This window comes from Phaethon lepturus, unplaced genomic scaffold (genome assembly GCF_000687285.1).
Source record: "Phaethon lepturus isolate BGI_N335 unplaced genomic scaffold, ASM68728v1 scaffold49125, whole genome shotgun sequence".
In the NCBI taxonomy this organism is placed as follows: Eukaryota; Metazoa; Chordata; class Aves; order Phaethontiformes; family Phaethontidae; genus Phaethon; species Phaethon lepturus.
Window position 1 is genome coordinate 32,337 of NW_010539400.1, and position 17,337 is coordinate 49,673.

At 36.4% G+C, this 17,337-nt stretch overlaps 1 protein-coding gene across 1 annotated transcript in view; it reads right to left on the minus strand.

Annotated features, from left to right (window-relative positions):
• Nucleotides 1-7,207, minus strand: part of MTDH (metadherin) — a 21,460-nt gene extending 14,253 nt beyond the window's left edge. Inside the window, exons 1-4 of the mRNA XM_010287104.1 lie at nt 7,163-7,207; nt 6,542-6,721; nt 5,026-5,094; nt 2,208-2,459 (exon numbers count right to left, since the gene is read on the minus strand). Coding sequence (XP_010285406.1) covers nt 2,208-2,459; nt 5,026-5,094; nt 6,542-6,721; nt 7,163-7,196 — 535 coding nt within the window. The 5' untranslated portion in view covers nt 7,197-7,207. The remainder of the gene's footprint in view (nt 1-2,207; nt 2,460-5,025; nt 5,095-6,541; nt 6,722-7,162) is intronic.
• Nucleotides 7,208-17,337: the final 10,130 nt, after the last annotated feature.

Below are 17,337 nucleotides of genomic sequence, written 5' to 3' on the forward strand. Positions count from 1 at the left end.
GAGAGGAAAAAAAAAAAAGAACTTCACACTGCTGGCAATGTTGAAAAAGTTAAGTATTTAAATTATGAATAGGGTCAAAAAAACCAGCAGGAGTTCCAGCCATGTTAACGTTTCACACAACTGAGGGCATTACTTTATTACATGAGACAATCAGTGCTGACAGAGATGTGACTGTATGAACATTCAGCCTGAAACAATTTTCAAGCTTTCTAAGATCTTGTTCCCTCTACAGCCTTTTATATTTTTATATACAAATATATACACACACACACACATATATATATATAAAAACTTCTCATAAAGGAAACATAGACTGTATTTTGGGCCCCGTACTATTATTCTTCTTCCTGTTATTGCAATCATCTAAGTTATTGAAAAGCGTATTTATTAACTCTGTAGGTGAAACCTAGCTTGGAACAAAATGTGTATGGGTTAAATAATAGAACCGAGTTCAGAACAATTTTTTACAAATAGGAGATACTGATTAAAAATTAACATATACTAGACTGTTAAGTGTAAAGTAGAAAATAAGCAGAAATAATCAGTGGCACTAATGTGTCAAACGGAACAGCTGGTTAAAGTGTGGTTCTAAATGAGAACTACTAGGACTTACAGTAGTTTCTATTTAGAATTGTATTTAGTTGGGGGAAGGGGAGCACACTCAAAACTGGAAAGAATACTCCAGATGCTGTTCAAGAAGTGGATAATCACTATCCCCAACCTACTGACTCCTGTTAATACAGCCCAGAATACCATTAGTGTCCTCTGCTGCTGGGGCTCATGTCCAGCTTGGTGTCCACAAGGACCCCCTATCCACAGAGCTGCTCTCCAGACAGTCCACAGCCAGGGGTGCTTCCTACCCAGGTGCAGCGCTTCGCATTTGCCCTCCTTGAACTTCCTCAGGTTCCTGCTGGCCTATTTCTCCAGCTGGTTTAGGTCCCTCTGTATGGCACCACTGCTCTGTACTGCATCGACTTGTTCACTGCTCTTCACTCAAGTTTGGTGCAATCTGGGAATCTGATGTGAATGACACCCTGCTGCCTCTTTCAGGTCATTTATAAAGATGATAAGCAGGACAGCTCTAAGTACACAGCCCTGCAATATCCCCCCCGTTACGAGCCTCCAGGTAGAGTATAACTAACCACCACCTTTTGAGCCTGACAAATTTTTCAACCATCCTAACTTGGATACAATAATCTTGTGAGAGACAGTGCTGAGAGCATTACTAAAGTCATCATAAAAGACCTTCGCTGCTCTCCCCTCACCCACAAAACTAGTCATTTTACCAGAACAAATCAGTCTGGCCAGGCATCATGTATTCCTAGTAACAAAACCAACCACAAGCTGGTCAGTCACTAAGAACTACCTTATTAGAATATACAGCAGAATACAGCTAACTGGAATGTGAGAAGAGCCCTTTGCCTCTACATGGCAACAGTAAAGCTTCCAATGGTATAACAGGTCTAGCCTCAGGCACCACGTTTCAAGATATGTGAGACAAGAGGTCAAGACTAAAGCAACTTTGCTGACTACAAAGGAACACTGCTTTCCAGAAGAGACCAAGATCACAGACTGAACAGTGGGAAGGACCATATTACAGCATCTACTAATAAGTTGAAGATTGTTGCCCAGAGACAAAAAATAATTAATAATTATCTTCTCCATTATTATTACGGACAGTACAAGTGATGAAGGCAAAAAATTGTACCAGAGAAGACTAAAAACAATTTCTAATGAGAAAAACAGTGTAACGCTAGATGCCACAAGAGCTGAACAATCTTTATGCCTGAAGCCTAAGCAACCATCTCCCAAAACAAAACACAGCTGATTTGATCATGTTGGATCAACAGAATAGACTTATGACCTGGGTTTTAAGACATTCATTAAAAAAGTTACAATTCAAAATGACTTAGTAATCACTTTCAAAAAGTTTCAGGAAAGTGATATAAAAAAATCGATTCCTTCAGAAATAATTTTATTTTGGATAAGCTCCAAAAACCCAGTTGAACTGTAAACAGAGACATCGATGTTAAGCCTAAGTTAATCAGAACTTAGAGTAAACAGAAACTGCTTAGTTCAAATTTCACCAGATGACTCCAAGATTTTTTTAATATATAAAAATAAAGCTATTTAAGGGAGTCACTACTTAAAAATATACTTATGTAAAAGATGCTCAAGTGAAGCAAGTACTCTTCGGAATAGCTCACCGATAGGAGTGAACAAAGAACGCTCTTTCCAGGGCCTGCCCACCAGGGTTACACCCCAGTCTTTTCCATTTCCATTAGCATCTCCAGTGTCCTGGCCCCAAGCTGATGTCTCACTCTTCCTCTTCCCAGCTGCAGTTGAGGGAACAGCTGTCCACTTCTCCTCCCCTACACCAATCTGTGAGGAGATTTTTACAGACTTCTCATTCCAGCTTCCTCCATTTACTGTATGGCTTTCACTCAATCCTGGAGACACTTAAATACAAGCATAATGAAAGCATTATACAAAATAAGAATTGGATGAAGAATTAAAATATTACTTACATGCACGTATACTTAACAATAAAAAAAGAGCACAAATGAACAGCAGCTTTGCTACACCAGTGTGATACAGAAGAGCTGCTGCTCTGTCTCAGCTGATTTTCCAGTTCAGGTGATATGCACCATCTGTCTACTAACTTGAAGAGTGAGGAAAAACCAGCATGCAATTGCACTCTCCTTCTTGTGTTCCTTTCTTTATAGGGCTGATACCTTGGTGAAAGAGTGCCTCGAGATTAAAAAAAAAAATAAAAGGGGGTGGGGGTACTTCCAACATTGCCAGCTAATTTGTCTTAGAGTATGGTGATAATTTGTGGAAAACCAAATGCACTACATGGAGAATAATTTCTGTTTCATAACCGTATACAACAGTTCTCTAGGCAGGAAGTAGAAGAAATTACCAAGGATTAGAAAATGCTTCCCAAACACTACACAGAATTTGCAAAGAACACAGCTATCATATTGACTAGAGTCCTTCAAAGTTATAGGAAAAAAAAAATCATGGTAACATGCTCAAAATAATTCAGAAGTATATTTTATGTTACATTAAGGTAAAAGACCACAAGTCTATCTGCAACAGTCTACCCTGCTGAGGAATTATTAGTCATAGCAAGTTTAATGTATACTTTGAGAGAAGTCAATAGTACATTGAGACATAAAGATCATTATAAAACTTTTTAAAAAATTATTTTTATGCCCCTATAAAACAAAGGCTAATGGTCACCTGGTACAGCCAGCCTGACCTCCTACATATCACAAATCTTTCTCAGAGGGCTCTGTATATCAAATCCTCTCTCCCTCTTTTTGTATATGCAATGTAAACAACAAACAAGCTTCCCATTTACAAATGATTAAGAAATATCTGCATATTGCAAGTGTAACACTTAAAACAGTCAGCCAAAACCTGATGCACAGGTCAGTATCATATGCCAAAGACTACAGACCAAATATTTCATTTCTCAAATGAACTCATAGCTCAGGCAGCATGAACATGCCACACTCAAGGTGGCCTCACCAGCAAAGAATTGATCAGGTGAGATATGCCTAGATTTTGTTAGGTAAATCATTTCCAACACAGACAACTGTAAGGTTACCATAACTGTGCCTAAAAACACTGCCTCTTTCTCTATACAGCTCCACAGCACTAACATTGCTCCTGTCAGTCAATATCTTCTAAGGGTAATATGACATCTTAGGGGAAAGCAAGAACAAAACCAGCAGGGACGGAAACCAAAGCCTAGCTGATAGAAAAAACTCTTCTGCAGCCTTGCAAAAAGACAGCTGAAGTCCTGAAGCAGGAGCTTGATTATTCTGTGTTTCTCATACTAGTCTCCTGTCACAAACATTTACCTTCTATACGACCAGTAAGTTTTCTCAGAATCACAGAACAATTAAGATTGGAAGGGATCTCTGGCAGTCACCTAGTTCCACCTTCTGCTCAAAGCACAGCGAACTTAAAAATTATACCACTTTACTCAAGTTCTGGAAATCATAAAGGCTGGTAGTTCAAACCATCTCTGAGCAACCTTATGAAGAGCTTTTTTCCTTCTGGCCAGTCAGAATTTCCCTTACTGAAGTTTGATTATTGTCTCTTATCCTTCCATAAAGCATCTCTGAAGAATACAGCTCCTTCCTTCTGTGCTATGGTCCAGGAAATTTGCCTGGGAAGTAAAGCTCTCAAAAAGCTGTAGAAAGTCATTCACTATCTGGACCTGGGTGCTTTTAATGATTAATTTGTTGACTTGCTTAATTGCACTGATTACTTTTCATTAAAGCAACACTACTAATGTTGGCTACAAGTAAGAAACAACCATCTTGATTTCATTATGTCAAACGAATTCATTTCAAGTATTACTATAGCAATATCTCTTATCAGAAAACCACCAGGATGCACTAGTCAATCACAGCCTAAAAATAGCCAAATACTTTAACAATTATGTATGACATATATAACATCAAGTATTTTTATTTACAAACATACATTTATATTTACTTTCAAAACAAATGTAAAGTATGCCTCAAAGGAGCATGCAAAGAACTGAGTAACTCATGTGTATACAATCTGAAACAAGTGCAAACTTTACAATAACCAGGACTGGTATCTTTGAGTTCTCTGCAGTTATCTATATTAAGTTTTTCTTTGAGCTAATAATCAATTCACTAACACAAAAAAGTGAGTAAGTTTGAAAAATTAGCATAAAGAATTTAAGTGGAGCTTGAGAATAAGCTTTACTGTTCTGTAAATAACAATTTGTAGAATAGGTAACCTGGCTGAAAATTCTAGATAACAAATCCTTTTTCTACATATAATAGAGACTGTTTTCTACCTGTTAAGAAATAAGTGCAACTTAGACGTGTAACATTTGCATAGCCATAAAAGCCAGCTGCATAATAAAGTTCCAGATCAGTAACCGCACAAGACCCTGCGCCAACAATTTGTGTTTTCACTTCTGTAAAATGCTTTTCTAGTTAATTAGGATGCCTAATAATGAAAGACTTTTACCTTGTGGAATTGATGACTCCCCCTTTGCAGGCTTAGAACTGCTAACTTGTGCATTCAGAAGTGTTTCACCTGATTAAGTAGTAAGAGGACACAGAGCCAGAGTAAGTTTCTTCAAATAGCAACACCTGTAAAAATCTTCTAAAAGAGTATCCATCACTGATACTTTAAGAAAAAAAACACACACATCAATAACTTAAAACAGATTAAGACATGTTCAGAAAACTTAATAAAATTAAAATGCCGTATTTATTTTTGTGTTTATTTTGCAGACAGAATGAACTGAAAACTGATTTAGGGCCTATAAATGAAGTAACTGCACATTTCAAAGAACTCTAGCTAGTTTCCCCAAGAATGCTGAGCAGAAATCTAAGACGGAGGCTGTTCTTGCAAGTAAAGGGCAGCTCTAAGTATTTCAAAAATATATATAGCTATTTCTAACATCTAGTGTTTTCATGATAAGGTAGATAACAGATGAATTCTTTTCAGATTAGCCTGGTACAAGGTGATACATAAGAACATACAATGCATAAAGGACTCCGGCTAGAGAGAGGTTACAGTAGTTATTGGCTAGCCACAGAGTATGTAGACAGTTGGAATTATCATTTCTTGAAGCTCTTTGTGTCTAAGTCAAGATACAAACAAGAGGCAATAAAACCACCAGGTAAGGTGTGCAAATTTCAATATATTGTTACATAGTACCAGAGAGTTGCCAGGCTCAGTTTTTTAGCCACCTTTGCTAGAACATCAAGTTTCATCTAATTAAAGCACCAAGTGTATCAGTAGGTTAAAAGTATGTCACAAAGCTGAACTGTGTCTTCAGATTCTTTTAGTTTCTTAAACCATTTCTCAGTTGCAGCCAAATATGAATTCCTGTGCCTACTCACAGTTTAAATCAGCCCATACAATTTTTTTTCTTAAAAAGTAGCAGCCATAGAAGCTAAAGCCTGCATTTCCTTATTGAAGCCTTAGTTATAATAATTGATTACTATGTCTCAGCCAGATGTGCCCCACAATTATGAACAGCCTTAGCACAGGTACTACTAAATCAATGGGGAAAACACATCTACATGTTAAGCAGTGAATGATCTGTAACTCATGGGCATAACCTTCCCACAAGGAAGCGTTCAAAAATTTAAGGAGTTGGTGCTGCCTGCAGCAGTGCTGAGGGTACCTTTGAAGTTTCCAGAAACATAAAGGGCAAAATCAGCAGAGCACAAGTGAAGGAATGGGGACACAGGCCTATGCAGCTGTGAAGCTACTGACAGAGCACCGGTGTGGAGGCCAGTGTCTCAGCCACTTACTCCAGAACATTCCCTCCTGAGCTTCCCTGAAAGCGTGTCTCAGAGAAAAGGGGATTTTTGCACAACAAGAAGTACCTTTACATGGCTTGAAATAATTTCCACAAGAGTTACACCTCCAAACATAATTACCATATATCCAAAACAGAGTCACTACTTAAGCATTCAAATAAAGTTATCTTTCTAGAACATGCTCACAGACCTATCGACCATCATACCTTTATTCTTTCTGAGACCAACCGGAAGTGATGGTGTAGGAATCAGTTGTTCAATGGATACAGTAACTGTATTTTCCACCCCTTGGGGATTTGATTCTCCTGAGCCACCGTCTGTCAGCCCCTTGTCTCGCTTACGCTGCTGTCGCTTCTCTCTGTTACTGATTTTAGTTTCCCAGGTTCCTAAAACATCCCCCAAATGAAAACATCACTAAATAAGTCAGCAAAAAGGAAAGAGTTTTAGCTTGTTTCATATCGAGCTGAAGTCTGAGTACAGTTTCAGTTTAAAAATCAGACATGGCAGTCCGCTTCAATATTAGTTTGAAAACATGAACAACTGGCCAAAGTAAGTTTTTCTAGAGGCAACATGAACGAAACATGGACAACATGTAGGCCCTACTATTCATGCCTTTTCCCAGTTTTTGTAAGTTTAAGTCAAAATCAGTTGAAACTATTAAATACTGTTGTTTCAAAGATCAGATTTCCAGATATAATATGCAACTGTAGACTTACGACAAAATGAGTTTCTTTTATTTCTTTATCAAGCAAACAAGTAAACTTTAAACAGCATTTAAGCCAAAATACGTCGAATTGCATTTTTTTGTGTGTGTTTATGTTCAGTACCTTCATCAACTTCCTTTCCATCTAGACGTGACATATCCTGAACCGTTTTAGCATCTCCCTTTGATTTCTTTTTTTTCTTTGACTAGAATAAAAATAAAACATTATCTTAATTACTTAGTGATCACTTGTCGTAGTGATTTAGAATTCCCCCCAATGAAATACAGGAGTAAATTTGATTTAAATTTGCCTGAACAACCCTCAGTATGGACAGTCCCATGAAAGGAATACTAAACAATACTAATTCTTAAACATAATTTAAGACTATTGGAGTAACATGAAAGACTTATACAGCACATAAATGGCAGTTGAGGGGAACGATTACTTATGCTACAGAGCACAAAGCCTGGCAGAAGAAGCTATGCTGATGGCATCACAGTTACAAGGGAGTATGAACTGACTGGCAGGCAGATCCCACTCTGGCAAAATCTGTTTTGTGCAGAAGCAAGTATAAAGTTATACCTGGAGAAATAAAGAATGCCAGTGACTCCTTTTAAAAAGAGCGGGTAAGAATTCCAGCTTGTAAAATGACTTAAAACAGGAACTGTCATTACAGTCTTTATACTAAATATACAGGGTTTATTCTCAAGGTTTCACCAGTTATGGCTTCTTGGCTATACGAGCAGAGATAAATGAAGAGGAACAGAGATGACTACTTCTGCAAGCAGTTTTGGTACAACAGGTAGCAATATAAAGTGCTAAAATATAACACTGAGAAAAAAAGATGAAAAATGACCCAAGATATTGGGAGAGACTATATTGCAGAAAGCCTTAAGAGTTTAATCTGTTGACAAGCTAAAGCGATGGCAAATTGACTTGACTACCACCTTAGAAAAAAAATACAGTACTGAAAAGCTTTTCAGTCTAGCTAAGAAAGGTGTAAGAACTACTAGATAAACCCGAAAGAAAAAAGATACTTTCATCCACTCAAATATTTTAAGCGTAACTATTCACTGATTCTCTGGAATATTTGAATAAGGATATTCTTAGAACGCTGGATGGCTTTCTGGAATACATGCTTCTGCCCAAGTAGTAATTGCCAACTTTATATTCAAGTTCAAACTATATGATTTCCTAGTCTTAGATGTCCAAGAAGAGTATAACAGTCTCTCTAGAATTTGGAATTGGTAACACCTAAATCATCACCACAGCTGCAGCAGATATCCTATGAGCCCACAATGGCACGCGTTCACAGGCCTTTGAGTTAGCACGCCCAAAAAGTATCATGTAGCTTCGATATAGGTACTGAAAGAAGTATAGCTTGTTCATGCAGCACCAGATGATAAAAATTTCACTGCTTATATGCAATGCTGTGCCAACACAGCTGTAACACTTAGGGAGCTGACTTGAACAGTTAACACATGGTTTACTGCACTAGGGGACCCACAATACAGATGCACCCAAACTGAATTATCTAACTTATCTGCTCAGTAGACTACTTTCACCCACACACCAGCTATCTAACATCTGAAGAGACTCCAAAAGAGAAGGGTTGGTTTCAAAAGCAACTTGAGAAGAATTGGTTCTAAGAATATGAACAAGACAAAACATTTGCCAGAACACCTTCTAAGGAAAGAATTAGAAAGGAGAGTGGAAAACACCATGAAAAACAGTTATGAATTGCTTCTTGGAGCTCAAACAAAGGAAAGATTATTAAGTTCGTAGATACATCTCCCATTTTCAGCTACACTGAGAATGGAAGTCAAGGGCTTAGAATCTCCCACCCACAAAGCTGTAACTACCCAGCTGTCCTCTGGCACTAAAAGAACATCTGAAATGACTTCAGTAGTCTCCCAGACAGCAGTTTAAGTTAAATGTTTATCAACATAAAATTTTACACTTCTCAGGAAAACAAAGTTTAACAGATTCAAAAATAATTTTGTTACTAAAAAACACTGTTTAAAAAAAGATTAAGAAGTAAAATCTTGAAAATATATCTACTTTCCTGAGTTACCAGAACCTGATTTGAAAAACCAGAATCAGTTATCCAATTTACTCTCCACCTGCCAAACTTAATCTCAGTAACAAACTGACTGAAACAGCAAGAGATGGTAAAGGCTACTCAGCAAGCTAGCTGATCATTTTGCAGAAGCCTATTCATTCAAAGTGTTACCTTCTGCAACACAGAAAGCTGCCAGTGTTGGCTCTGCCACCAGTCAAAGAGCACATGAGGAACTCAGCAGGCCTGCCACAGTTTTTTTAGTCTTTAAGATTACTGTCCCCCAAGCAAGAACAAAAGAAAAGTAAACCTTTCTTCCTCATCCTTAATGGTCTATTTCTAGTATTCAAGGCAAGGCAGCTGTGTGTTTGCAAACACATGGGCAATGAAGTTTTACCGTCCTGCAATCTCATCCACAAGGCCACTTCTTAGATACAGTCCCTTACACTAAAATCTACAAAAACCCCAACCCTGTACTGTGCAAGTCACTAAAATGTTAAAAAGGGAAGAAACTATTCAAATTGTCAAAAGAATCATAAACCCTATGAACAGCCAAAATCCAGGTATTACCCAAAGCTTCCCCCTGACAAAGCAGAGCAAGATGACACAACTTAAATGACTATCCTGAAAAAACATGCATGAAATTCACAACCCTGAAGCAGCTAAGAAATACAGAAACATGGAGTGCAGTTTTCATTGAAAGCATATATTCAAGCACACAAAAAGAAATCATACCCTTCAGGTCATAGATTATATATATTCATATATCTACACACATGCACATACTACTTAAATCCCACCCATTGCCTTACACCACCCATCCCAAGTTATACAAAGACACATACACAGGACCCCTTATATTTGTAACATTATAAACCTGCTAGGAAGATTGTAAAAAATGCCCTGAGAAGCTTAAGCAAATAATTAGATGCCTGTAAAGTTACCTGTAGCTTAAAGAAAGTTCTTGGGTATGTTTTAAAATGAAGGTTAACAATCAGTGCCTGCGGCAATCATGCTTTGCCCAGGGTTCCCCAAAGTCATACAAAAACAATTAGTTGAATATGTATACAGATGCTTATAGTGGTACTGATTTCCTGGAGCTGCAGCTTCAACTTAGTATTTTAAAATTCAGATCACTATGCTTGCAATTTTAAGGTAAAGTTTGAGTTACCATTTAAACACCTTAACAACTCAGAAACCTGCTTGAGATAAAGTGAAAGCTGAGAAGAATAATATAGTTATTCCTTCAGGATCAAACTTTATTATGTTATTGAAAAAATCCCACAAAGTCAGTCTCATATGCAATACATGGAAAAGAGAAAGAAGCGCACAGCATAAAATTTTAAGGCAAACCCATTTCACAGAAAAGTCTTTATTTGCCAAAGCTAAAAACATTTAGAGTCCTATAGCCAACTAACAGGATCCTTTAGCCAACATCCTAACTGCAAAAGAAGTTATTATAGGATAGTCAAGCTTAAAGCTTGAACAAGGTAAACAAATTACAATAATCAACTACTGGTTTCTGACTGTTTATGCATAATCATTTATTTTTCCAATACTCCTCAGTATAGTTAGAACAAATCCATTTTGTTGAAGGAAGTAAGTCAGAAATCCATGACAGTAGGAAAATTTAATGAACAACGTTAGCAAGAGGACCAAGCCAAAATTTATCAACAAACACCTATCATAAATATATCCATGTTGCCTACAAACGATAGTATTTATGATAAGGCTAGAAGATATTAGTCCTCACAGTGCAGACACACAACACTGCCATTAGTATGGTTGCCTTTTACATAAAGCTACAGACCAAGCTTTAAAAAGATGTTTTAAATGTAGGTGTTAAATTTGCGTAATAAAAAGCTCACACCAGACTTCAAAACCCATATTTATCATCAGAAATTAAGAACTCTAATCACCAATGGATACATCCAACAAAAGGAATAAGCAGGCACATGGTCTTCATCCTTTGACTAGTAGCCCTCCAATTGTTAGACCATTTACAAGCCACTTAATACTATCATTACGTTGCATCTCCATAGAAGCCAGCAAAGATGAAACACAAACTTAATTTCAGTAGGCTTAACATTCTCACATGGTGAACAGAGATATCAGTGTTTAGTGGGGAGAGGGGTTCACTTGATGCAAACATTCCCTGAAAAGGTATGATCTCAGAAGTTAAGAAAATACTGCTTTAGCTCTTTCCCACACTAGATTAGATTAGTACTCTTCATAGTAGAAAATATTTTTCACTCATGTAACTAACTTGATTTTAAATCATGAGTTATTAGATATGGGAATAACACGCACTAAACTTTGACATTGTCATGTCATATCCATAACTGACCTTTTCATTCTTCTTTTCTATGTCCACAGGCTGCTTTATATTTTCTTTACGGACAGTTCGTATTACTTCATCTTCAGATACATCAAGGAAAGACCGTCCATTAGGCTGTGTAAACAATAAATGTGAATAATAAAAAATTTGGAGAAAGGTGAAGCAAAGCTCAAATTACACTATTACTGAAATGCAACTATTTGTTCACTGAAAAATGCTCACAAGATTATTAAGTAAAGCAGACAGAATTGAAGATTGGTGTTCAAAATATATACTGCAATTCTATATTTACCAAACAGAAATAAGAAAGGAAAAAAACAGGGCTCCTCATTTCATCTCAGTTCTACTCAACACAGGACTTGCCTATCAAAAGGTAAATTCCTGAAAGTTACCAGCTTTCAGAACAGCTACAGTTCTCTGCCACTGTTCTAAAAATCGATTCAGAACAGCTACAGTTCTATGTGCCATAAATTATCTAATTAAATGAACACATTTACCACTGTGTACCAGTTCAGCAACAGGCTGAATTTTAAAATCATTTCTACCTTGACCAAATTTCTGCAATTTCTACCTATGCATATCCCTCACAGCTCATTTCCTTCACAAGTTATCTTCATAGTAGAACAGAAATTTGAAGTCAAACACAAAGCATGACATCCCATTGCTCTTTTCAAACAGACTTGATTTTAGTCGTTACATTAGTCTACCATTCCCCCCCTCCCAACAAAGGAAAGAAAATTAGCAGTTATTTAACACAAAGTTAAAACTCTGGACGGTCATTAAATTAGTCTTTATCAATCACCCTTGACAGCAAAGGCATATATGTTAGTCTCTCTATTCCCTATGCAAAAACGTAATTTTAGTCATGTTTTTTGCTAACAAGAAGCTATGACTGAAGTTATTGTGCTTAACTGCAGAAAACATGAAAATAAGCAAAGTGTTATACTACTGTTAGCCATTAATTTCACTGAGTGAAAAACAATTGCCAAGAGTAGTAACTGATACTGAGTCCACAGGAGTTTCATATTGATTCACATTCATAATGAATCCAATAAAGACTGAAAATTAAATGAGACATTAAGCATAAATAACTACTGCTTTAATTTCTGCAATTTCTTTTTAAATAAAGTTCCAACTATATTATCTTTAGTTATTTTTACTAAAAAAAACAAAAGCTATTTTAACTCTGCACCACACGAACCTGATCACTTTAAAGTGAAACAAAGACCATATTACAACTTAGTGTGACCTACTCCTTCAAATATCAGATCTGATCCTCAATTTAACTGGTACAGGTATTTAAGTCTTGCCATGTTATATTATGCTTACAAATCACCCTTGGCATGATTTCACCATTGCATTGCTTACTGTAGTTAGCCAGCATGCCAACTTCTTATTTTATACCTATTAATAGAAATTGAAAGATCAGGTCACCTAACACCTCTTCTCGTGCAACAACCAGCATTAAACTAGACTTTTCATATCTAAGATGCAGTGCCTTTCCCTCAGCATTCTGAAAATGAAGTGTATTTTACAGATCTGTGTCTCAAAAATATCTCTAAAAGATCCTCTTAAAGCTCACAGTACTTGATTCCACAGGGATACCAAAGACCTGATACTGGATCTTGAAAATAACCTGTTGCCAAAAATCAGTTCTTGAACCCCTCTATTTTCTCCAGATTCCGCACAGCCATGTTATTAGCAGTGTGGTGTCTTTCAATACATGTACCCACATCATTCAATACATTGTACCCACATCATTTAAGATCTTAAATTATAGAAAGAATCACTATCTCCAAGTTATTTAAGAGTAGAGTCAGATAGCAGATTTGCTGCATCTAGTATTGGACTTTTGTCAAAAATGTATACAGCCAACTGACTTTAATTCTGTACCTTGATTTGCTTCTTTGTTATTACATATTTGGCTTAAATTGAAAACCACTTTCTTAATCCCTCTCCAAAATTCAATATATAAAAGTTTTAACCTTTAATTTAAAAAATCTTCAGCTGTTTCTCTGAAGTAATAAACTAGTTCATAACCATTAAGAACTGTCTGGAAAAATTCATCCACATGACTGTTTAAAATGTGGTCTGATCATATGATCATGTAAACAACAACCACTAGAAATTTGTTTGAGAACTTGTACTTTGATACATTTCTCCCTGAATGTATCCCTGAATTGTAATAGTCTCCCTTTCAGTGGAAGCTTTCCACATTTATTTTCTGCCCACAGATGAATCATAGAATTTTAACCAAAATTCATATGACCATTTTTGGATATACCAAGGATAGTAACAAAAGCAGGAAAGAAAAAAAGCTTTTCTGTAGTACTCAGAAATGTTTCTTTAAAAGACCACTACAGCCAAAAAGACTAAGTTTAAAACTTAAACATCCACCAACAATATTAATTCACTCATTGTGCAATTTGTTATTTGCCATTTTTTTTTTTCCTCATCCTAAAAGCTACAGGGAAGATGCAACAAGGCAGAAGTAGTGCTGTCAATAACACTACTGATTTCTGAATTTGTTTCTTGCCTGCTGACAAAATATCCCAGTATTTAAATAAGTCTTTTTCAAACACATTAGAGAGCATTCACATAATTCAAAAGTAGAATAAAGGTTTTGCTGAGACTGTTAAAATGAAAAATACTGTTCTTTAAATATGGTGCAGCATAATGAGTAACTCAGTTTCACACTTCAAACGGCAGTAATGAAATTGCTGTCATTTGAGTCTTAGAAGGCTGTATTAGCCAAAGTCCTTAGTTACACATTATAAAGATATGCCTATTTAGGATATCTTTGGCCAGTGAAAGAATCTGTTTACCAATATTATTTTCTATAGGCTTTTCTTAAGAAAAAAAAACTACGCAATTTTCTCTTTGAGCACTGGAGAATCCTGCAGCCCTACTTCTCCTGCAATTTGACAATTAACATATACACAAAAGCCAACATGTGAGTATCAGTTGGAAGTATGAAAAAAAAATCTTTATGCAGTCTATTTCTAAGTGCAATAAGCATAAAATAGTCATAGCCTGAAAAGTTCTCTCAGGCAGACTAGGTAGGAAATTTTCTCAAATGAATGGAAGTCCTTTTACTAAAGTGTGTCGCATTTACTGTCCAGGTGTACTTCAAACAATAGGAAATACATAGTCAATTTGGTATTTTCTGCATCTACAAATAGATGGTATTACTTGCTTTCTACAGCTGTAGCAAAGTACAGAAGACAGTTACTCTCAAATTTCTATGGTGTTCTGCAGATTGTACAGAAAACCACATTAGAACAGTTTCACCTTTTTCTGCTCAACGTTTAGAAAGTAGAAGAGAGAGACAGAGCAATTACTCAGAAGGGAAAGGAATTAAAATTAAAGATCAAGAGATTTTTGGAAAGAAAAATAATTCTTAACAGAGGCCAAAGAACTCTGACAGGAGACAAAGAGCTCTGCCCCTGCCAGGAGGTTTTTTTTTTTTAAAAAAAAAAAAAAGAGAGAGAAAGAAGCTTCAAGTTTACTGCACAGAATCTAAAGTCAGGATACCATGATACTACCTTGCTCCAAGGAGCTGGGGAAATCCGTAACTGGCTCTGCAAACTATAGTGTTAATGAACAATATACCATTCAACCTTCATTTTTTTTTTCTCCTCAGCCTGCCCATACCAAGTAAATAAACACAATCTCATAGTTGCTACTGATCCAGTCAACGCAGTGCTATTCAACTAAAATTATTTTACTAAAAGTATCAGTTAAGTTGTACCCTACCTATACAGGAACTCAATAAAGCCATGTGCAAGAAACAAAGCTGTAATACTCTTCCTCAGAAAAGGTAGAGTGAAGAACATTTCTGATCCTGACTGATGAGTTACTCATCACCTGCCATACAATGAGCTCAGTAATTCTGTATTAAAGTAACCCTACAGCTTTTAATTAGGCATCTGTAGTGTGCTCTTTAATGCCACAGACCAGTTGCTCTAAGCTTTCTGAAATGCCTGCAATGGAAATCTAGACCCTGGCATAGCAAACCTGTAACAGGCTTACTCTTTTCCCTTCACAGACCTCAGGATTAGCATCACAGCATACAAAAACACAAGACAAAAATGACTAGGCAGCAATCAGTATGAGTTTTTGTTGCATCTTTAAATTTGCAATGTTATTTTGAGAATTTTTCATGCGAAAGCTGGAAAATATTGGGACATGCTAATACAGATGTCTGTGAACTTATCCTGGAAAATGAGCATAAGGCAGGCCTATTAAACTTTGCCACTGATATAAACTTATTTGCACTACAGTTAATGATTCAGTTTGTGCATTTTCTTTGTGGGAAAGGTGGGTTTTTTTTTTTTTAGCCTCGGCATGGAAATAATGAATAAACAGTACTGTAAAAATAACTTTAAAAATCTTAACAAGACAGAATGACAGCTTGACATCTGAAAAACTATTTTGTTCTCTTGATTATGAAGATATTTGCTGTTAAATAGCCTTAACTTTCATTATTTTGTTCCTGAGTAAACCAACTTGAAACAGTACAAGTATTTATATTCACCAAGAATGTCAGTTAGTTAAATTTTACATAAAATTAATACAAAGTTTGCTTTTATGAAGCCCTGCATTTTAGAGCATTGTCAAGTTAACAGTTTCCGTCCCTCTTCGCCCTATCTTCTGGTTGAGGCATTTTTTAATGTCTTCAGTGATGACTTGCAAGAGTTTCTGCTTTGTTTTTATATTGGAGTTTACAGAAAATAAAACATGCAAAATCTAAATTATTTCTAGGATTAGTCTTTGTTCTTAAGAAGGCATAACAGATCTACTAAATCTTGAAGAATATGCTGTTCAAGATGGCAAAAAAAATTGCATCTTTAACATGCCTTCTCCAAAATGGAGACCTAGCTACACTAGAAAGATTCTGCATCACAATGCTTCCTCTTCTTGGTGCTCAGCGTTCAGTCTCTTGCAACTTCCAGAATCAACTTCAGTAGTTCACTGCTCAAGACAGGTTGGTGGCATATGCAGACTTTTTTCGTTTTCTTTTAAGATATTCTAGCCTTAACTTCTCATTGAAAAAACACACAAAAAACTTCTCAAGCCTTAATATTGACACAGACTCAAAGGTACAAATCCATTTTCTCTCCTTTTTCTGTTCATTAGGTAAACAATTCAGATTTTATAGAGCAAGATATAATTAAAAGCCACAGTTGCAACAGGCAGGGGACATCTGCTGCACTTTCATTCCTATAATCCAGTTGGACATAAATAGGATTACAAACATACTAACAATATAAAAGCTATAGAAGCAATCCCTTCAAGCCTGAAAACTATGGTAACTGGAAGCTTTTAAAAGGACCGGCGATGATTTCTGCATTCTACTAATTTTCTCATGAAGCGCACGCACACTGTCAAAGATGGAACGTTCCCACACCACATACTAAGGATTTAAAAAAAAAAAGACAGGAATTATCTGTTTTTAAGGGGCTGCTAAGACACAGATTTCCTTATTAAAGGAGATGATCCTTACTGTAACAACTAAATCAGACATATTCCTACAGAAGCAAGCTCACCACAAGATTGATCTTAACATGTTCTGTCGAAAACACACAGCAAAAAGCCTTACTCAAGTTTGAATCATCACAGCGTTTTTGGGACTTACAATGCTACTTCTAATAGTCTGTACCTGACTGGACTACAACTCCTGGCTTGAAAACCTAAAGCCATACTAAGGTCTCCACTACTGGTTCCTAACCCTGCAAGCGTCCGATTAATAATAATAAAAAAATGCTTTCATATAATGGTTTCTAACTAAAAAGCTTCTAAAAAGAGACAAGCATTTTCCTTACCACCCAGGACTATGGACATGCAATTTCCGTGTGTGCGCGCTGCTCCTCCAGGTTTTCAAAGCAACCGAGTAACCCA